At 34.6% G+C, this 23,446-nt stretch overlaps 1 protein-coding gene across 1 annotated transcript in view; it reads left to right on the top strand.

Annotated features, from left to right (window-relative positions):
* The window catches only part of LOC145944327 (uncharacterized), a 281,689-nt gene that overhangs the window by 60,900 nt on the left and 197,343 nt on the right, over positions 1 to 23,446 (top strand). Inside the window, exons 5-7 of the mRNA XM_083052590.1 lie at positions 4,089 to 4,251; positions 5,895 to 6,086; positions 6,176 to 6,217. Of these exons, the coding sequence (XP_082908716.1) occupies positions 4,089 to 4,251; positions 5,895 to 5,944 (213 nt within the window). The 3' untranslated portion in view covers positions 5,945 to 6,086; positions 6,176 to 6,217. The remainder of the gene's footprint in view (positions 1 to 4,088; positions 4,252 to 5,894; positions 6,087 to 6,175; positions 6,218 to 23,446) is intronic.

The following is a 23,446-nucleotide window of genomic DNA, read 5'->3' as shown; positions in this document are numbered from 1 at the left end:
GGAACGAGACGGAGGAAAGGACGAAAGGGTTTCGCGGGAGATCTCGTTGCTCAGCTGACTGTTGGAAGGTGACGTTCAGGGCTGTTCCCACGTTGTTAACCAGTCTGGTCTTTCCACCTTCGTCGACAATCTCTAGCAGCGAAGTCGATGAAAGCGGTTTTTGCATCGCGCTTAAGACCGCCGCTATTTTCTTGCACCGGTATCCATTTCACACCAAAGAATTGCGTGCATTATTTGAGCTCGTTTCTTTCTTCCTTTCTTTGATGACTATCGCGTAGTTTACTGATCATTGTTCAACAGTTGTGTGAATCAATATTTGATGCTTTACGTGTTTATCAGCTGTTGAAAGGTATGAATGATGTGCAAAAAAGCTTTTTTACAAATGTTCGGTTTGTTACAAAACAAAATGTCTTATTTGTGTGCAAATAATATATATACCTATAATTATATATATTATATATATATATCATTTTATATATAATTAAAATAATAAAATATATACATTATTTTATATATAATTAAAATAATAAAATATTTTACTTTATATTATATTAAATTTTATATATAAATTATATACAAAATATGATACATAATGAAATGTTCTTTAATAATTTTTATATATTATATAATTATATATAGTTATATGAATAATATTATATATATTATTATATAATTATAAAATAATTATATAATTACATAATGAACGGCGTAAAAAACTTCGAACTTTATGGGAAAGAGTATCCGGAACTCATTGAAAGTGTATCTCATAACAAACTGGTGCATCAAGCAAGTAAGAAGGGGCGTAAGGTGAAGTGATCTCGTTCATGAGAAAGATGATGATTTCGAGAGAGCGTGTTCAGGCAGGCGTGACAGCTCGTTAGCTATGATATTTGATTGGATCTCGATCTATTAGGTATCGGCATCAATATCATACTTAGCACTTTTAGATATACTATATATTTCCGTCCCCCCTATCTTTCTCTTTTTATTCCTCACCTCTTTTCTTCCCTGAGAGGATAAGTGTAATAGAACGTCTGGATCATTTCGTATCTTTATCACAAAATAATGATAATAAGCTAGCTGGGAAACGAGCAGATTCGAGTGGAGTTTCGAAGAAAAATAAAGAAAAGATGAGAGAAAGAGAGAAAAAAAAGAGAAAGAGAAGAGATCAGTCTGCGTGAGAATAAATTGTAACGAGCACCGTTTACAGCTATTACAGAACGGAGTTGATATCGTATTTCTAATTCAATCGCTAGTAATTTATTCATCTGTCAAATATTAGATATAGATACGGATATATATGTTTATCTGTAATTTTATAAATTTCTAAATTATTCGAAATAATATTCTCACATATTCAGGATATTAAAAAACATTTATTAAATATATTTTTCAATGAAAAAAAAATGTTAACTGCGTTTGAAAAAAATTCTCTATAATCATTGAGGATGACTCGCGAGAAAAACGCGTAACTGAAGGAAGGATCAATTAGCAATCATCGGCGTGGACAAGATAATTTCGTTACCGTTACCAATCGCCCGATAAATTCGATTTCGCATTAAAGCTCGTTACGCGATCGCGATTCGATTAGATTAATGGATAATACACTGCTTAACGATCCAAGGGAGAGATGAGGAAGAAAACGCAATCTAGTTCCAAGTTCCTCGAATTGTAGTGCGGTCCGTTGTACTCGTATTATCTTTAGCCTCGCGCTTAAACCGTTTAATACGAATATTTGCAGGTGAATTAGAGCCCGCGAATATCGTCGGAAATATCGTTATTGTCTTTATGGCTCATCCTAGCCGGATAAATCATCGATTCGATTAGCTGATATATCTTTTGGCGGCTGGTACAATTATTATAGATATATAGAATATAATCTTCTCATGTTCAATCAAAAAATAATTGCTCGTTTTAGAAACTGCATAAAGTGAGATGATGATTTTTTGTAATTCTATGATTATACTAGTTTACAGTAAAAAATTATTTTAAACCAGACAAAGTGTTTCTTATAGATTTTTGGGTGCTGAAAACCAAATTTCACCAGCACGTCAGATTTTCCAAATAATTAAAGTTTAATGTGTAAAAAATGTTTTTTACGAAATTTGAGATTTTTTTTTGTAAAAAATAACTTTAATGCATTTTTTGCATACTAAACCTCAATTATTTCGGAAACCTGGCATGCTGGTAAAAATTGGCATCGTTTTCAGCATCCAACAATCTATAAGAAACACCTGATCTGGTTTAAAATAATGAAAAAAATATATTTTTTGTAAACTAGTATTATTTTCCGAAAAAAAAAAAAAAAAAAAAAAAAAAAAGCAAATCGAAATGTATTACAACAATATCGCATGTAATTATTTTCATCATCTTAACGTAACGGTTTTCTCGCCGAAGACGGGAGAGTAAGCGCACCTTATGAGAGTATAGTCAGGATCCCCAGTGGTTAACGTGTAAAAAATGTTTCTTTTACGAAATTTGAGATTTTTTTTGTAAAAAATAACTTTAATGCATTTTTTGCATACTAAACCTCAATTATTTCGAAAACCTGGCGTGCTGATAAAAATTGGCATCGTTTTCAGCATCCAACAATCTATAAGAAACACCTGATCTGATTTAAAATAATGAAAAAAATATATTTTTTGTAAACTAGTATTATTTTCCGAAAAAAAAAAAAAAAAAAAAAAAAAGCAAATCGAAATGTATTACAACAATATCGCATGTAATTATTTTCATCATCTTAACGTAACGGTTTTCTCGCCGAAGACGGGAGTAAGCGCACCTTACGAGAGTATAGACAGGATCCCCAGTGGTTTAACTCTACGGAATATTATATATGTAGACGGTCGGAAGGAGAAAGAGAGAAGAGAGAAAGGTAGAGGGACTGACGCGATCTCTATTAACCCCGTGTCGCGAGCCATCTCGTTCGCGGCCCATCCGCGGGGTTCACAGGAAGGCTGATAGGGTTCAATCCTGGCGTGCGGCTACCGGTCGCTACCGAGGGGACCTCGACAGAGCGGCGTCATTACGCGCACGTGTAATCCATTCGATCCTCGTTACTGCGACGTCTCCCGCTACGTTAACACTCGCGGGGATCGGCTCGGTCCGCACGAGAGACTGCTGATGATTGCGAATAAATTCGCAATCCAATTCGACGTTTCGACGACGCGTGGATGAGGTACGCTTTCTCTCCGAAGAGAAACGGCTACCGAGGAACTACGGTCCGTCCTTGTCTAGTTTTGTTCCTCCGGAATATCTCGGCGACCCCACACATCGCGAAGCGCACCCGACATTTGCCGGATAAATTTATGATGTTGTGCGAGCTGTAAAGATTTTCATGCTATTTATATTTAGATAAAGTAATTTAAAAAGTCATGTAATATAAAAATAAAATCTAATATAAATATAAGATATAGGTAAGAAATGTAGAAAAATAAATATATAAAAATAAATAAATATAAATATAGAAAAATAAATACATGAAAAATTATATAAAAATAAAGATATATAAAAATGTATAAAAATAAATATATATAAATAAAATCGAATATAAAGATAAAAATAAAATCGATAAAATCTCTGAAGTAAACCGATTGCAAATGGAAATAGCTACTTTAATTTTTATTTTATATATTTAAAAATAAAGATTACATATAAAACAAATATAACAGAAAATTGCTTGATATTTGCAAAAATAAACTGCTTTCTTTTTATTATACATTTTATTATTATACATTAAGGGAAAGATAAAATAATACGATATTTTTTTTTTAAATATGATTCTTGTATTTAATTTAAAAAAATATATATTAGTACACAAAACTATTTACCTCAATACAATTTTTACATAAAGTCCAGTTCTTCTGCATACACAAAAATTCAATCACATATTTGAAACAATTTTTATAATTTTTTTGTAAATCGTTATACAATAAAAACATTATTAACTATTAATTATTAACGTTCTTAAAATCTCAGATTTTTTACAATGGTTTTTAATTATAAAAGAGATACCAAAATATACATCAAACTATCTTAGTATAATACAAACAGAATATTAATATAGTCGCATCATCTGTGTGTTTCAGATTGAACGCGGAGAATCGCGGAGTCAAGTAGCAGCTGATACGCAAAGTAGCAGTCAAGAAGAGTTAAGATTCCATCGGCTCGGAGAAATCCCTGTGGCGGAAGGGCCACGTCTCGATCACGGCACTCTCCTTCGCCCCCAGGGAAACGCGACTTCCAAGGTAGGTGAGGCGTAATCCGGTACATAAAACAACAAGGAGCTCCTAACATTGAACTTTGCCCGCGGGAATGGGCTGTCAGTGCGGGTGCTCGGTTAGGTAGGCAAGCAGGCAGGCGAGTAGGCGTACACGCGTGCAATATCTTACACACACGCGCGAACACGCGTGATTATCACGCTGGACCGAGGCGCAGTAGGAAGAATTCTTTTTCAGAGCCTGCGAAGTTTGCGATATGTTCCGACAAGGCAGAGTTAAAACGTTAAATAAAATGGAAGGATTTAATTATTTAGGATTGTGTGTCAAAGATTTAAGAGAGTGAAGAGAGATTTTCGCCAGACACGGGGGTAGAAACACATTTTTCCTCTCTTTGGTATTAATCATTTTAAAAATGATAACCATTAAATGTCAAAATAACTATATACATATAGTATTATTGTATATGTAGAGAGTAATATAAAAAAGACAATATTAAAAATGTGCAATTATTTAAATTTTAAAATAATAATATATTAAAAAATTAAAATAGTAATATGTTGTAAATAATATGTTACAATATCTTATTCTCGATTAATATTTTTTGATAGAAATCAGCTGATAACTGTCAAAAATATTAATCGAGTTTAAAGTATTATATAACCTATTATTTAATACATATTATATTATTTTAATTTTTATAACATTATTTTAAAAATTAATTAGTAAATTAACGCTTTAATCAGCTGACGCTTTAACCATATATGTCATGTAGAGCTTCAATTCATTTTTTTTCAGTAGTAATATAAGACATTAATCAGACATTGTGATCGCTCGGTAGATACACTGACAAATTATCCAAATTAATTATTATACAACAGATTAATTATTTTTTACAATAATCAAGCTTCAAATACACAAGACATCTCGAAAACATTTCTATGAATACGAGAGAGAAAATATTATTGCGGAGAAAGAGACATTCTCTCTCTCAATGTCTCTTAATCAGCTGATTTTTCTGTTAAAAAATATTAATAAAATTTGCTAATTAAATATTCTAGCTTACCTATTTATATTTATATTGTGTATGTTATAATTTGCTAATTAAATTTTAAAATAATAATTTGATAAAATTTATAAAATAGTAATACGTTGTAAATAATATGTTATACCTTATTCTCGATTAATATTTTTTCTTTCTAAAGCTATATCTTTTCGAACGAATCTCCTTCGAGTTTTAATTAATTATTAATATTAAGTCATGTATACAGTATCGCGCGCGCGCGCTATTAGCATGAAGTTGCCGATGTTTGTAGCCTCGGCCATTACCGAAACGCCGCGAGTATCAGGCAGTTGGAGCTGCGTCCCGCTGTGATTAATTAGTAAGCATAATCATTAGAAACGATTTATAACCTTTGTATTGTAATATTCATCAATCGCATATCATAATTTCAATGTTAATATGTAGGCGTAATTGTTTGAAACGCATATTTCGCGAAAAATTCGATGCAAAATCTCTTGCCAACATAACCCAACTTAATCTGTTGTCGCGCGCGCGAATGTGTTGCGATCCGTGGATATATTTATTATTAATCTAGTTTGCATATTTATATTGTGTATGTTATAATGCGAAATAATAAGATTCTAATATGTATGTATTTTATTTGTTACAGGTAGCATTGCGAGACACAGTGCGATTCACGCGTCGTGTCGGGAGTGCCGTGTAAAGTTTCGCGCGTCGGGAGTGCCGTGTAAAGTGTCGGGCAATCGTAATTATTTGTATTTTCGCGAGTGCGTGAGTGCTACCATGGACCAAGAGAGGAGGAGGAGGCCCGGGGAGGCATCGGGCGACATCGGGGCAACTGGGAGGTATGCAAAATAAAACATTTTTTCTAAACTGCATTGTTTATGAGATATTCGACACACACATATACATAATTTGATTATTTTGTTTTCAGATCAATGTGCTGTGTACTACAACTCCGCTATTGCACGTATCGGTGAGTCAAAAAAATTGTTTTATAACATTTCAATAGCGGAAATGGAGGTATATATTTTACAGGTATATAATTAATAGATCATAATTTAATTTCACGGCCAGTACTCTCTCCTTTTTCGAATGCTCTTATTACAATTCTCGTCCTAAAAATGACAATCATTAAATGTCAAAATAACTACATATAATATATAAAAAAATAATTTAAAAATATACAATATTTTAATATATATTATTTAATATATATGTACAATATATTAATATATATTTTAATATATATGTAAATATATAATTATCGGATCAGAAATTTAATTGATTTAATGGCACTCTTTCTCCTTTTCCGAGTGCTCTTATTACAATTCTCATATCGTTGTACCAATGACGGTTGTTGCTCGGTAGAACACATATGTGAGGATATATCATCGCGTGATAAAACCGTCACGAATAGATATACATGAATCGAGTCTCGGTACAATATTTGCGTGCCGTGTTATCGGACGCTCATCCGCCGCAGCGCGAATATAAATAACGCCTGGCCGAGCTGAAGGAATAAAGTGCATCACAATTGCAATGTTATTGGCTCTCTTCGTCCTGATGCCCGATAAGCCGCGCGGCAAGGCTTCGTATAATCTCGTCTCAGAGATTATTAACCCCTTAAACATTCGCGGGCAAGAACCGCGGGAAATATAAGTAATGTCTACAATTGAATGCGTTCCATATCGCTTTACTAATACGGGATAAGATAAGCAGAGATCTAGGAGCAATCTTAATAATTTTGCCATTCGTTAATTAAGAAATTGTTAATAAGATGTTATAAGTGCCAACTTGGTTACTTTAGTCAAATATTTCGTCTACATTTTGGAGGAAAAAATCGCCAGGCAAATCGCTAAATTTGCGCCTCTTTTCTGCTATATATCAATTAATGCAATTTTGTTTTCTATGCGTTTTTTAAATACAAATATGCAATTTTTTAATATTGGGAGTTGTGCAAGATCGGAGGGAACGATAAATCGCTCTTACCAATAAAGTTCGTTACCTCCGGGAACATGCACGCCCCAGTATAACGAAGAAGAAACGTCAAATTAAGTAAATTACGCGCGTAATTACGATATGCGTGCGTTTATCGTTCATCGACAAACATTCGTAATACGGGATTGCCGGTATATAACTACTAATGCGGTGGGTTTCGCACGAACTCGTGGCATTATTTGTTCGCGATACGGCGGGATAGACGAAGGAAGAGGAAGATACGGACTCCCGATGCGAAATTCCCTCGCGCGGACTCGCGACCCATTTTCGCGCCCGAATCAAGATTTAAGATCGTAGGTACTTGATAGCCGAAAGTAAAATACATTACGCGTTTTCCACTTTCAACTTTCGTCATTTCTAAATGTCGAGAAATAACTATATATAACACAATATTAAAAATATATATACACATAGTAATACAAGAAAGTATTAAAGTAATTATATATTAGCAATTGTGTATATTATAATTATTATTAAAAAATGGCATACATTATAATAATTATTATATATATATATATATATATATATATATATATATTCTTTAATGCAGTGTTTACAGCGCAAAGATCTATACAAACTTAAGTCATCAGTCTTACAAAAGGGATTAGGGATTAGGGATCTCGATAGAGAATTTCAATATCACTTAAGATTAAAAATAAATTAATTAATAAAAGAGCATTATGAAAGAGAGATTGATGTGGCGTATATAATAAAATCTAATATATTACAAGAATCTGACTGAGTTTCGAAATATATGTATACATGAGTAGTGACTCTGAAGATCAAAATATTTCAAACTACTGACGTACGAAGCGTTGTGCTACTTAAGTGTCAAGTCTGACACGTGGATCCCGTTTCCACTTATAAACCCGCACGTTTCCCGATTTTTTTTTCCCATCCGCGAGACCTGCGCACTCCCGCGCCATGGCCGATCAACATCTACGGTGTATGCAAAGTGTTTCGTGTTTGCCATAACAAGCACCTCATTGACCCGTCCATCGCATACACGCGATATACCTGCTATTGTGTGGCGCGGCGTAGAACCAGTTTACTCGCTGGGTGGTACAAGAATCCGAGATGGTTACGGCTTTTTCCTAGCTTGTATATCTATCGCGCCCGATATCGGGACCGCGCCCTGATTTTGCGGCAAAAAAAATGAACATTTGCTCTAGATAGCAGTTTATGCTACTTCATGCAGAATATTACATATTCTGTTTTAATACGATGATAATATCCCAAGTAATACTTTACGGTCGTAAATTTTCTTTTAAAACCGTATTGTTTTCAAGAAAAATGGATTTTACAAAAATGAATGCATTTTTAGAACGTAGATTTTTCTGTATAATATATATTGCCAATAGGAAGATGTATCCAGGAAGCCATATCGTTTTTTATTAATGATGCATTACAGACTCATTTACCTTTTTAAAATTATTCATGAATTTTTGGAAAGTAAAAAGACACGAATAATTTTATTCAATATGATTGAGTCGCCGGAAAGATTTACGAATTGGAAAGTAAGGAGACATGAATAATTTTCAAAACCAGAACTCTGTCAGATATGACACGAATACTTTTCAAAACTAACTTACAATTAGTAACAAAAACGAAACGAATAATTTTATTCATAAGGAACTTATCGAACTCGGAAATTCGAAAAATTTTGAAACTTGGCTGGAACTTAGAACTATCTAATCCTAATATATAAAACTATTTTTTCTTGGTGCTGAAAAATGTTTTAAAGGAGTGAAACTATCCTTTGAAAAATTAAGATTTTTTTCACAAAATAGCTTAAGAATTCTAAAAGATAAAAAATATTTAAACCAAAGTTACATAGTTTTTTCTTAAGTCTATAAATTGTAAAAAATAACAATTTTAATAATTTGTTTAAACAAATTTTTTTTCACGGAAATTTATAGACTTTTGTTTAAATTTTTTTTCGATATTTCTTAGAATTCTTAAACTATTTTGTGAAAAATGAAAAATTTTAATTTTTCAAGGAATAGTTTCACTCCCTTAAAATGCTTTTCAACATCAACAAAAAAATAGTTTTGTATTAAAATTGGATAGCTCTAACAATAAGTTCAGACCAAGTTTCCAAATTTTTCGAATTTCTGAGTTCGATAATTTTCCTTGTCAATATGACCGAATCGTTGGAAAGACTTACAACTAATTTTTGGAATATAAAGACACGCATAATTTAAAAAAACTAGAACACTGATTGTTAGATACGATTCACTTATAAAAAAAAGGAACAACTCTCTAAATTCTATTCTCTTTCTGAATTTTATTCTCCCTATTAGAGAAGCTTTTTTCTGCCAACGAGAAAATAAGAGCGCGAAAATTACTCCCATAAAAATTATATCGAAAAAAAGATCTCGGATCGGATCGGCAAAAAATATTTACGATCCCTTCCTTCGGAACCCTGTGGAAGCTGGTCGTGCGATCGCGGCGTGTCCGTAAGTCGCGGGTGCGAGGATCTCGATCCGGTGTGTCCCGAGATAGGATCTCCCGGGCTCCGGCCAATTACACCCGCCAGCTCTCTCTCTCGCGAAGAGATCTAGCTGACCGAGAAGACTCGGCCTCCTGTGTTCGGCGCGCTCGAGTTAAGCGTCGAGCCTTTACGTGTTCCTGCATACGTTTCGCCCCGTCGTCACGATATCCTCCTCTCCGTACACCGTCACGAGGGATCTTATCTACGTGTCACGCATTACGTTAGCCGGTTTCACGTGTGCGTGCGGAGAGCCGGACGGCCGTTTACTCTCCCGCCGTGAAACGGTAAGCACCTCGTTGACTGTAATAGCGATTTTAGATCCGCCCGAGCGTGACCTTCCTGTGCTCGAGAGATTCATTTCTCAAGTATATACATTGATAAAATCTTCTATTTTTCATTTTATCGAATGGATTGGATATTTTTGCAGTTGACATCTCGCGCGATCATAACACTAATTTACAATATTTTTTAAAATTATTTTAAACCATACAAACAGTTGGAAAATTTGTGTTTTCTTGTTAAAAACGGTCCCCGTTAAAATTTTTGTGTTAAATTAACATATTGCTGTTGTGTTAATTGAACTCAAATGTTAAATTATTAAAATAACTGAAAAAAGTGTAAAAATAACACAATGTGTATTTATTTTTAATTTTACACAATAAATATGTTCGGTATTATTAGTAACAAGATTTATCTGTTAAAATTTACAGAAAAAAGATGTTAATTTTACTTTATAATATAAGTGGGGATGATAAAATGTAAAATTTACAATTTTTTTAGTTAATTTTTACATTCAAACTATGTTAATTTAACACAAAATTTATTTTAAGTTTACTTGAAGTTTGCATTATTTTATGTTAAAATATTAACACAGTGTCATTTAACATATCCGTATTATGTTGAATTAACACAAAAATTTCTGTGGACCGTTTGGGACATGTGATATTTATTAAATTTAACACAAATTTTTCAACTGTGAAATGTTTCTGATGGATTTTTGGATGCTGCAAGCCAATTTTCACTAGCACGTCAGGTTATCGAAATTGAGATTTAATATGCAAAAAATGGCTTGTTTGCGATACTTGAGATTTTTTTGTAAAAAAGGTTAACGTTATCTGAAAATTCTGATCAGATGTCATGAATGTATTGTTCATTCACTATAAAATGTTCTCAGCTTTGATCTTTCATAAGATGGCTAAAAAATAAAATATCAAAATTAAAAAATAAAATATCAAAAATTGCATTTTTTAGGGGATGAACATTCATGATATCTGATCAGAATTTCCAGACAACGTTAATCTTTTTAAAAAAAAATCTTAAATATCGCAAAAAACCATTCTTTTGCATATTAAACCTCAATTTTGAAAATTTGACAGGCTGAAATTTGGTTTCAGCACCCAAAAATCTACAGGAAACACTTTGTCTGGTTTAAAATAATTTTCGACTGCAAACTAGTGCAATGTTTTCTGTTTAAGAGGAATGTTTAGAAGGAACGGTTGTAATAAAAGTGGCATAAACGCTGAAACGTCGTCAATTAGAGATACTTGAGAAGAATATTCTCTTATGCCGGAGCTTAACGTTATGTGCTTGGTTTTTAATTAAAGTCGGCGCGTTCACGGCTTTGCGAACGAATTAACGATACGAGACCTTTATGTGTCTCTCTTTCTCTCTCTCTTCTGCAATAAAAAAAAATATTATTTTTCTGTGCAACGAAAGCATCGCGATCTGGTTCGCAAACATCATCAACATGCTCGCGATTGTAGCCTATTGTTCCGAGTGCGTTATAAATATTTACATCGCTGTGCGTATAACAATTATACACTTAGTTGTGGGTATAAAATAATTATATACGCGCGTGGAATATACTTCCGTGTTTTGCGTTTATACATTGCGCACTCTTCGTGCCGAATAACATTGTGGCGAATGTGAAGATATAAAGATGCAATTTTTATGCATCACTTGACGTACATCGGGACCGATTAGGATGCTCTTTTGCGCTACTTAGGTATCGAGACAAAGAGTACGTGCTTAGTTATGTATGTGCTCGCGCTTCCTGTCAATGCTGATGATCTCACGGGATTATCTATGCCTTCTTTCCTGGACAATATTTTCGCAGGATCTCATTCTTTTCTTCTCAGCTACAGATAAAGAGCGCATTCTATGCTAAATGCAAAATTTTATGACATTTTCGACAATGCTAAAGTCAAAATTTTATTACATTTTCTCAGCTGTAAGAGCGCATTCTATGCTAAATTCAAAATTTTATGACATTTTCTCAAGCTGATAAAGAGTACATTCTATGCTAAATTCAAAATTTTATTTTGGATTGTATAAGTAGAAATGTCAAAATGTTATCGGAATCTTATTCAAAACATTTTCAGCAAAAATGTGTAGTTTATTGCACAAGAAATTATATAAGAATTTATTATTTAATAATATAATTATTTATTTATTTAATTATATACGAAATTATATGAATTGTAAGAATAAAGCTTACTTATAGTAATAACATTTTTATCAGATAATATATATAATAATCTATATTTATAATATATAACACACACACATATAAAATTATATAAGAATGTATTATTTAATTATATAATTATTTATTTATTTAATTATATAAGAAATTAAATTAATTAATTATACAGGATATAACATATATAATGCGTAAACTTGCGGACTCGCGTGCGCCACGAAAACTGTAACGCATCCTGCCTATGCTAATGATCGCGCAGAACGCATTTCCCCTCGGTCTTAACCTTTCCGTTCTGGGTCTCATCGTTTCACCTCGGCCGTATAAGAGGCCCGCGACAACATATGGGAGCATCGCCGGGTTAGCGTGCGCGATCGCAATGTATCATGAAAAAGGGGGAAGCGCAGCAGCACGTCGGGGGAGAAGGAGGGGGATATCCGACGTGGGGTTCGGTGGGACCCGGCTTCCTATCGGACCCAGAATCGACTCGCGTAATTGGCCGCCTAAGAACGTACGATATTGCACCATGCAAATGCGCGCAGCGGGGAGAAAAATATAATGCAAACCGTGATGCGAGGGGACCCGCGCGCACGCGGGCCCCTCGGAATAACAACGCGGTCCCAACCGCGCGGGAGAAAGAAGAATGCCCTGTTTTGAGAAGCTGCGAAAATTTATCGTGCGATGGAATTTATCGCACGAAATTGAAACTAATAAGAACGATTGAAAATAATTTAAATTCGAATATTTTTCTCGAGCCGGACAATTTTTCTCCCCTTTTTGTGATCTCCATTTTTTAATCTGACATCTACTCTTTGATACTTTAAGCAGTTAGATTACCCTCTTTTAAAGTTATTTAATTTAAAATACAAATTAGGTATGAAAAGGGCTAATAAGAGCCAGGCGCAATATAATTGTTTTTAAAATTTTTCTTTAATTATTTTATTTAAAAAATAATTACAAAATAATTAAGGAGAAATTAAAAAAAAATTTTTTATTGCGCTTAATACGCATATCTAACTCTTATTAACTCTTTTCATACCTGAATTTGTATATTTATTTATCAGAGTCTTTTTATAATTTATTATTTTATTTTATTTATAGTTTGGCAGAAAGTTTTTTAAATCTCCGAATAAAAAACTGTTTGTTTACTACTTATTTGAGGTAGAAAATAGGAACTCAATTTTTATATAAATTGAAAATTAAATTTATTAAAAATGTTTTAGAATTCTATACTTAGATTGAAAATAAAAACATGATTTCTATTTGGGTAATTAATTTATTTTGGATGGTTACTCACAAATTGATTTCGCGAGAATTAAATTTTCTATGAATAAAAACTTCTAGTTCTACAATGAAAATTCAACATTAAATAAAACTATAAAAGCGATTGAAAATATTTGAATTCGAATATTCGTGTACATACATATGAGCTTCTCCGAGTCGAAATTTTTCTCCTTTTTGATCTCAATGTTTTATTCCAGCATCTACTTTTTGATATTTTAAGTTTAAGCAGTCAGATTACTTTAAAAAGTTATTTAATTTATAATTTTGCAGAAATGAAGTGAAAATCCATAAGTAAAAAACTGTTTGTTTACTACCTACTTGAGTTAAAAAGTAGGAACTCTATCAATTCTCACATAAATTAAACTTATTAAAAATATTCTCGAATTCTAAAAATCGAAAACAGGAACAAGATATTTTGATTCGGATAATTAATTTATTTTAAATGATTTCTTACAAATTTATTTCGCGAGAATTAAGTTTTCTATGAATACAAAAAATGAATAGTTCTACAATATAAATTCGATACTAAATGTAAACAAACTGTTCCCAAAACAACTTTCATTCAAGTCTTCTTCGACATCTTCAATAAATTCTTAAATACCAAAGCTAAAATTGCGCGAAAAATAAATAGTTTAATTAACTTTCTAAAAAGCAGTATAATATCTCAATTATTTTCCCTCACGACTGAATAAAGCAACTCGACACGGAACGATTTCGCAGCCTAGTTAGTTCGTTTCATGAAAATAAATGGGTCAACTGATTGCGTTACATAACGCCATGCGATTCCGTCGTGCGTCGCGCGTCCTCGCATATAATATCGTGTCCGCCATATTTCCTGCAACCGGCTGCGCGAACATGAAGTCGTCAATTTTTATAATCGTGAAATTTAACGAAGCCGTGCGTATTAGCCACGCGGCCTATTAGCGGCTCGTAACTGACGCGGTGAAGAAAATAGGCGACGTTAACGCGCCGTGACAGAATAATTCGCGGTCTAAACGTCAGGCGGGGCCTCATTAAAAATCTCCGGGAGAACCGAGAAAGCTCCATCCTCGACGTTCGCGTGCACGCACACACACGCACGCATTGATGACGTACACATTGACACCGGGGAGAGCAAAGGACCGTTCCTTCCGTTTACGAGAGAGTTTCTCTTAATTGGTCGCTTTTTATCTCGTTCGGCTACAAATTGTTCGCGTTGTAGGTATGCGGTTCACCCCGACTTGTATCGTTGTTGTCAACGTCGCGGCTTTTAGCTCGATACACGTGGAACGATGAAGCACGCTCATGATGAACGAGGGAAATCGCTGGTCCGCTCTAACCGGATGCTTTCGGGAAAGAAAAATTCTGAAAGCTTGCTGTGAGACTCTTTCTGGTACCGCCATCGAAAATTGTGCGCGCGGGAACTTTCTAAGGCTACTTTGGACCGGAAGAAATCGGATAATTCGAGTTGAAAATTTCACACTATCTTAATTTTCTCTGCGACGTTTATTCTAAATAGGTTAAATTTATATGAAAATTATTTCTTTGAATTTTTCAAATTGACAGTAAATGAATAATTCTCCATTCAAAGATTAAAAAAAAAATCTACACAATTTATTAAATTAAATAATTTTAAAAAAGAATAATCTGTGCTTCAAGTATCAAAGAGATGTTAGATTGAAAATTGAGATCGAAAATAGGAGAGAAATTTGGACCGGAAGAAATCGGATAATTCGAGTTGAAAATTTCACACTATCTTAATTTTCTTCGACACATTTATTCTAGACAGGTTAAAATATGAAAATTATTTCCTTGAATTTTTCAAATCGACAGTAAATGAATAATTTTCCATTCAAAGATTTACAAAAAAAGTCGACAGAATTTATTAAATTAAATAATTTTAAAAAAATAATCTGACTGCTTAAAGTATCAAAGAGATGTTATATTGAAAATTGAGATCAAAAATAGGAGAGAAATTTTGACACGGGAAATATGACGTATGTCGCATGATCATAATTATTTATAGCTCTAAAAATTTATTAGAATTTATTAAAATTTATTAGATTCTCGCCTTATATACATGAAATGTAATATAAATGTAGCTGCTTGACTTTATCATTACATTTTTTAGCCAATAATTCTATGACGTATTAGATGGATTCCACATCTATTTAAAATTATTAATTATTATTTATTATTAATTATTAATAAAATTATTAATTTATTACTCATTAAAATAATTATAAATAATAATAATTTATTATGATATAAATTAAATTAAAAAGTGATTCAAAAATTATTAAATTATAATTATAATATGATATAAATCTGCGGAATTTTCTAGTCAAGGAAACAAGAAATGCTTACATGAGACGATAATTCGCGAATTCGTTGCGTCTTTAAAACCGCATTATCGAGATTCGTTCGCCTTCTGATTCGCTCGCCGAGGTAACGTATCCGAGATCGAGTATCCGAAAACCGGCGAATTGTTCGTGCGACAATTTCGCCGATCGCGCGCGGGGGCTCCTCCCGCATTATTCCTCGCGCTTTTTCCGCGGTTGCGATTTTGCTAAAGCAAGATCGAATTCCGCGAATGGATTGGACCGCATTCCGTTCGCACTTGGGTTCCTGGGCACGTTGCTTCTTCTGCGAGTCGGAGAACACCGCCTCGACATTCGCGAGGAGAACCTTCTTCTTCCGCCCGCTCCCGATCTCGCGTGCAGCTATAGGCGCGGATCGCGGATCGATCAATCATGAAAGTTATGATCATACAGGATGTAACAAAAATGTGGGCCGCCACTTCAGGAGCGTAATCTGCTCATCGAAATGAGCAAAAAAGTTCATATAGACATGTTCGACAATGCGTCGTTTTCACGTTTTAATCATATGTTTGGGTTAAACCTTAAGATAATTATAAAAAGCATATTATTTTTTTCCAACAATACAGAACGGTAGAAAATATCCCAAAATAATTCATTCTCAAGCAAAATGGGCAAATTGTTTTCCCAAAATTGTCTTTAAGTAGCAGCTGTCAAACGTCCTGGCGAGAAAAAAGGTCTAATTAAAAGATCATTTTTGGACATATGTTGATATAAACTTTTTTTTTTGTAAAAATGCGTGATTTGATGAACAAGGGCGTATTTTCTTGAACGACGAATCGATGCTATTACGACACATTAAAAGAAGGAGGAAAAGATCGAAGCTAAATAAATTAATCGTAGAGAGAAGCCGGATATATTAATAAATACGTCAGAGTAGAAAACTTTTAGTATTTTCGCGGACAACAAATGAATTTTGAACTAACTGCCGTTAAAGGCGACGTCTGAAAGAGAAAAAGAGAGTATGGGAACATTGCATAGCGCGCATAAATATGTGAATGCAATTCAAGGAGGCAACGAAGCACTCAAAGACGTCCACCGGCAGAGAAGCAGCAGCTGCGTTCCCGCCAACTCGCCCCCAGTGGTTCGCATAATCGCCTTTGCGCAGAGGGAAGAAAAACGCTTCGAGAATTATTTTCTCGTAATTGTCATTTTTCGAAGCGCATAATTTTTCTACGAGATAAGATATATTCATTAATTTCCGTACAAATTGTAAAGAGATTATTTTTTCCTCTTAATCAATATTAATTATATTATTTAATTGAAGATATAGAGAAAATATTTTATTTTCAAGTAATATAAAGAGAAATTCCTTCCAAAGTACATTTTACTAGAAAAAAATTGCATTACGTACATTACATGATTTTTGTACGAGATAAGATATTTGCTAATTTTTATTTTTATATACAAAGATTGTGAAGAGACTTTTCACATTTCTTTAAAATTAATATTTATTATTATTTAATTGAAGATATAGAGCGAGAAAATAATTTATACTCAAATATTGCGAAGGGTTTTTTCCAAAATATGTATATTTTACTCAAAAAATTCCTATTACATACATCACTTTTATATCACACAGACAAGATATTTTCGCTAATTTTTATTTTTTAAAATTATAAAGAGATTATTTTCAACCTTTTCTCGTAATCAATATTTATATTATTTAATTGAAGATATAGAGCAAGAGAGAATAATTTATTCTATAAATAATGTAGTTTCCTAAAAAAAATTTTACTCGAAAAATTGACTTTATAAATACAAAAATATCTTCATCAGCTGTTCGATCTTACAGATGAAATAGCATCGTTGAAATGTCATTAAAATTTAGAGATCGAATGCGATTTTAAATTTCTCTTCAAAATTTACTCAAAAAATTCCTATTACATACATTATTTTTCTATCAGATAAGATATTTTCGCTATATTTTATTTTTAAAAATTATAAAGAGATTATTTTCAACCTTTTCTCTTAATCAATATTTATATTATTTAATTGAAGATATAGAGCAAGAGAGAATAATTAAATTTATTCTCAAATAATGTAGAGTTTCTTAAAAGAAAATTTACTAGAAAAATGGACTTTACAAATATAAAAGTATCCTCATCAGCTGATCTTAGAGGAAATAGCATCGTTGAAATGTCATTAAAATTTAGAGATCGAATGCGATTTTAAATTTCTCTTCCATCTCTCCTTCAATCTAATTTTTAACGATAAGAAAAAGGCTTCTTTCTTTCAAAAAGAAGCGAGCCATCGCTTCGGTATAAATTCAAATGGCGAAGGCGAGCGACGGTGAGCGTCACTGCCGAAGGACAGTTTCTTGCGCATTGGGCGCGCCCGTAAAAACAATCGTATCAACTCAACTCACTCATGGCTGGCCGGTCGGTCCAGGTTGATGCTGGCCAGCGGCAGCCGAGACGCGGCGGCGGTTATAAGCCTTCGTCGTCGTCGTCGTCGTCGTCAGATTCTTATGCTATGCCCGGTATTTTCCAGCCGAGGTTCCTCGATTGTCAGTCGCATAGTATACGGCAGAAATGGCCGTATCGGGGCAAACGCAGCGCGTGCGTTTTGCGATCCTCTCTCGGCCACCGTTTTACCTTTCCGCTCTATCAAGTCGGCGCGCTGTCAAAGGCCCCTCCCTCTCTCCCCCACAGCTGATTTTCACCCGCCGCCGGCTGATCCCGGCTCGTTCCCTGGCGCGATTCGTCGCGCGGGACGATTAACTGGTGCATGACGGAGGTCATTTGCGATTTGCCGCTCGTAAAACTGCAATCTGGGCGACACGATCGAGGAAACGGGAGCGATAGAGGCAATTATTAATGACAAGTTTTGACATTTGATCATTCTGAATTACGCAACACGAGTAGCAAATATTTATTGGGCTTCCCCAATTTATTCATATAAAATAAGGTGAAAAAGCTCGGATATTTAAATACAAAGTTAGATATGGAAAGGGTTGATAAGAGCCCAGGCGCAACAAAATTATCTTTTAAATTCATTTTTAATTATTTTGTCAAAAAATAATAAATTTTTAAATTAAATTATCTAGATATTTTTTATTACCTATATAATTTTATATAGATATGAAAAGGCTAATAAGAAGAATTTATGTGATTAATAAATTTTATTAGATATGAAAAGGGCTAGTAAGAATCAGAAGTAGATATTAGGTGCAATAAAATTCTTTCAAATTCTTTTTTAATTATTTTATAAAATAAAATTAAAAAAACAATTTCATTATTTAATATCTGCCCCTGACTCTTATTAGCTCTTTTCATACCTAATAAAATTTATTAATCACATAAATTCTCATAATTTGTTTTTTACGTCAAAAAAATGTTTATTTAATTAACATATATTATTTTTGTTAAATAATAAAAATTGCTATATAATCATATATCTTTTTAATGCGAAATTATTGTAAAAAATTTGCGCGCGATTGAGTGACTCGCTCTCGAATCTTCTCTATCGTTGAATCCTCGACTTCTCGAACATCGGCATCGAGAAGTATGAATACGTATATCAGGTGCACGTTGTTGCACCGGCGTTGCACGCCCATACGTGACCACTCATGGAGCTGGAGTTTTTGCCCCTCGGGAATGCCGGGACGGCGGTGTTCGTTTGAATCGTCCTGGGTATATCTCGATGGCAGGAGGCAGTCCGTCGCCGATTGTTATCGGGCCGCCATCGACCTGAAACAGGCTGATTTCGTATGAGACGCGGCGCAACCGGTTGATCACCGCGGAATTTGTAGCTCAATTATAGCGACTTGCCATTGCGCCGTCCTCGTCATTATTTGATGGAATCGAGACGGGAGAATCGTCAGCTTTGACGAATCGAGACTGAAATCGATGCAGGGAATAGCTTTTAACGAAATACACGAGAAAACGAGGTTTATCTCATCATATTTGGGGTTTTGTCCAACAATATAAAACAGTAGAAAATAATTTTCATATCTCAAAATAATTCATTCTCAAACAAAATAGGCAATTTGTTTTCCCAAAATTGTCTGTAAGCGACAGCTGTCAAACGTCCTGACGGGACAAAGGAGGGGCCAATTAAAAAATCATTTTTGGACACCTGTTCATATCAACTTTTTTGCTCATTTCGACGAATAGAATACCGAAGTAGCAAGCTACATTTATGAAACACCCTGTATATCGCCTTTTCACGAGTGATATTCGCGATATTTGTTGCCCAAAACGTCGGCGGATCCTGCCGGGGTGGCGACTTGATTTATCCTTGCGGGGAATGCAGATACTTCATAAATTATATACATTGAACGTCGGATGTCGGACGTGCATGCGTTTCAAGTCGACGAGACGTCAGCAGGCACGCCAGGCACGACGACAACCGGATGCCACCCTCCTCCCCTTTCTGTCCACTTCGTCCTCTCTCTCTCTCTCTCTCTCTCTCTTTCTTTCTCACAGACTCCGAGTATCTCGTTCGCTGCGGATGACAACGTTAGACATCCAAGTTGATATGCCGGTCCTCTCGAACGAGATAAGAATGAAATGCGCCGCAAAAATGTTCGCGCGTGCTCTCTCGATTGTATTTGTCTTCTTGTAATCTCCAATTTTTTATATCAATTTCCTTTTCTCTCTTTGTCTATTTCTCCGTAATAGGGAGCAGTTAATTGCAGGGAGGCGCGCGAGATGCATTTAAATAAATGGCGGACGTTGTCTAGTCTGGTAAAAAAAAAAAAAAAAAAAAAAAAATACGCACAATCGTCATCTTTAATAATCCGCGAATGCGCGCGTCATACTTTATCGGGCTCGTCCTCTTTTTATCATAAACAAGAGACGACCATGAGGTTAAACGGGTTGTCAGCTGTCTCTTCTGAAGGCTGCTGCATAATTTTACGATCCCACTTGTCCTATCGGAGATGTGCGTGCTTGTATGCGTGTATCTTTCTATTCTCCGACCGATAATAATAGCGCACGCGAACTCGACTTGTCACAATTTAACAGATCCCTAGATAGATCATAAATATGACGTGCATTAGTGCACGAAAAGCGAAGTATATTATCTTATAGCACGTGTTATTGAGAGATGCATCAAATTAACTTGATTACTATTAACTTACAATTTTAATCTTAAGTAGGTTTATACAAATTCAAGATGGATACAGGCTGATAAGAGATAAGCGCAAAAATTAGGCGCAATAATTTCTTGTCTTATAAAATATTTCTTTATTTAAATTAAATATAATATTTAAATGCAATTTAAATATAATTTAAGTAAGGAATTCTTTATTTAAATTGAATATTCATTTAAATAAATATCAGTTTAAATAAAGAATTATTTAAATCTTTATTTAAAGTGAATATTTATTTAAATAAATCAATTTAAATAAAGAATTATTTAAATCTTTATTTAAATTTAATTTTTTTTAAATTAAATTTATATAAAGAAATATTTTATAACAAGATTGTGTTGCGCCTAATTTCTGCGCTTGGTTCTTATTAATTTGTATCTTAAATTTGTATATCACAGCCTTTTCAATTTATATTTGTGATTAAATATTTAATTCTTAATGTACAACGTCTCATTAAAAACAAACTTTAGATTAGCGTTTAAAATAAATAATTTGGAATAACATTTTTGCTTTTTGCAACATCTTCTCGTCGACTTATATATTTTTGAGTATCGAATTTGAATGTCTGAAATTTAGAGCTACTAAAGTCCCGACCCAAATTCCCGGATTATGTAGCAAAATTTTAAAGACAATATCGATCGCGTTTTGCTATAGATATACAGTGTAGGGGAAGAGGTGCGGCTGATAGTCGGGCCATACGTCATCCTTGACACAGGATGCCGCTTCTGCGATCTCCTCGTCGTCCTTCTTGCGCGAGGAAAGGAGCGATCGCTCCTTCTTGCCCGCTATTCTCCCCGGACACGTCCCTTAACTTGTACGAGCGCGACATCGGCGCGACGCTTCGATCGCTACTTAAACAGCGTTCGTCTCTCATCGATATGTATGGACCGACACGCTGCTGGAATTTTAGTTGGTCTCTCACCTACCCGACATGTACCCCCGTACACGACGGGCAAATAAATAGGTCGATGTCGTGGCGCGGAAAAAAAGATGAGAGGGAGAGGGAGAAAGAGAGACGCAGAGAGCGAGCAAGAAAGAGAGAGAAAGAGATGCATCACAGGAGCACTCTGAATTTGTATGACGTTCAATCTCGGCATCCTTTGTACCGTCCGCGCGTGGCTAGCAAGAAATCCTTCCTGAGAGTGTATCGAAAGGAGCGGATGTTTCTCTCCAAAACAGATCGCTGATCAAAAATTTATGCGCTACTCATTTTTGAAACACCTGGATATGAAGTGGCGAGAGCGCTGCTTTAGAAAATTCACGCAGATACTCGTCTTGTAAATGATTTCTTGATCATTCGATAAATGATCTTGCGAATAATTGATTTTACTACGTCAACAGACGGAGATGCATTTACATAATATGTGCACCCTCACGAAAAGAGGGAAAGGGTTGGGAGAGAATAAAGATTGATTTAACACTTATCAAAATTTAAACACGCTAATTTTTTTATGACGTCATTATGACAAACTCGGCAATTATGCGTCGATTAATTAAAAAAAAAGCTACAGTTCCTTGATACAAATTACCAGATAGGATTCGGATGTGTGATAACACCAAGGCACATCGCGAGACTTCATAATCGCGAATCAAACGTCTATCTATCATTGTCAGTGCGCTGCTCCTGACAAAAAATACTTGCGCTTGTATCTCGCTGTGTAAACGACTCGCCGACGTGTATCACCGAGACACACAAAACAATTATAAATTATTTAATATGTCCTGTTGTTTGCGCGCAGGGGGAGGGAGGGAGCAGATGCAGCTCGTGCGGGTTCTTTTTAATTGTAAAGCGAAGAGAGCCCACATTGTTTTGTCGTCTAGTGGGTTCCACGTCAAGAGAGAGTCTGCTTACGTAAATCTATCCATTTCTTTATCTTGCGTCCTCCTGTCTCTCTTTTCTCTCTTCTTCTTTCTTATTATGTTTTCATTTAACTGCTTCAGTCTTTAGAGAGAGAAAGAGAGAGAGTGTGTCGTTGACCTCCGAGATAATGCTTCGATCGAGAGATACGCTGACAATTTAACTTTCAACCGGATACGCGAGATGGTTATCGATCAGAGGGACGGTACTGAAGATAGACGCAGATGCGATGTTGATAGAAATAACGAGTGTAGTTTGGATGAAAATTTTTGTCCAATACCTGTCGAAGCAATAATCGAATTATTATTCGAGCCTTTGAATATAGTGGTGCGAATCGGTGATGGCCATCGGTTAGACTGTGAAGCCCGGAGTGATTTACGATCTATACTAGATTCTCTTCTTGCTGGATTGCTTAAAAGGTATTTAGAAGTCACGCAATCGCTTGAGTTGGTTAAAGCAATTGAGCTAGGTTGGGCAATCATCGGGGAGCCATACTGAAGGAGTAATTAGCTGTCGATCGTTTTCCACAAACGCTAACGCGAACTCGGCTCCCACCGACTCTAATTGATAAATTAACGTAATTTCGACGGCATCCCGTCGTTTATCTTCATTATGATCGACTTATGCGCCCGTT

This window comes from Prenolepis imparis, unplaced genomic scaffold (assembly GCF_030444845.1).
Source record: "Prenolepis imparis isolate NDT839.2.m4 unplaced genomic scaffold, iyPreImpa1.0 SCAF_13, whole genome shotgun sequence".
NCBI lineage: Eukaryota > Metazoa > Arthropoda > Insecta > Hymenoptera > Formicidae > Prenolepis > Prenolepis imparis.
This window is presented reverse-complemented; position numbering and strand designations above follow the sequence as displayed.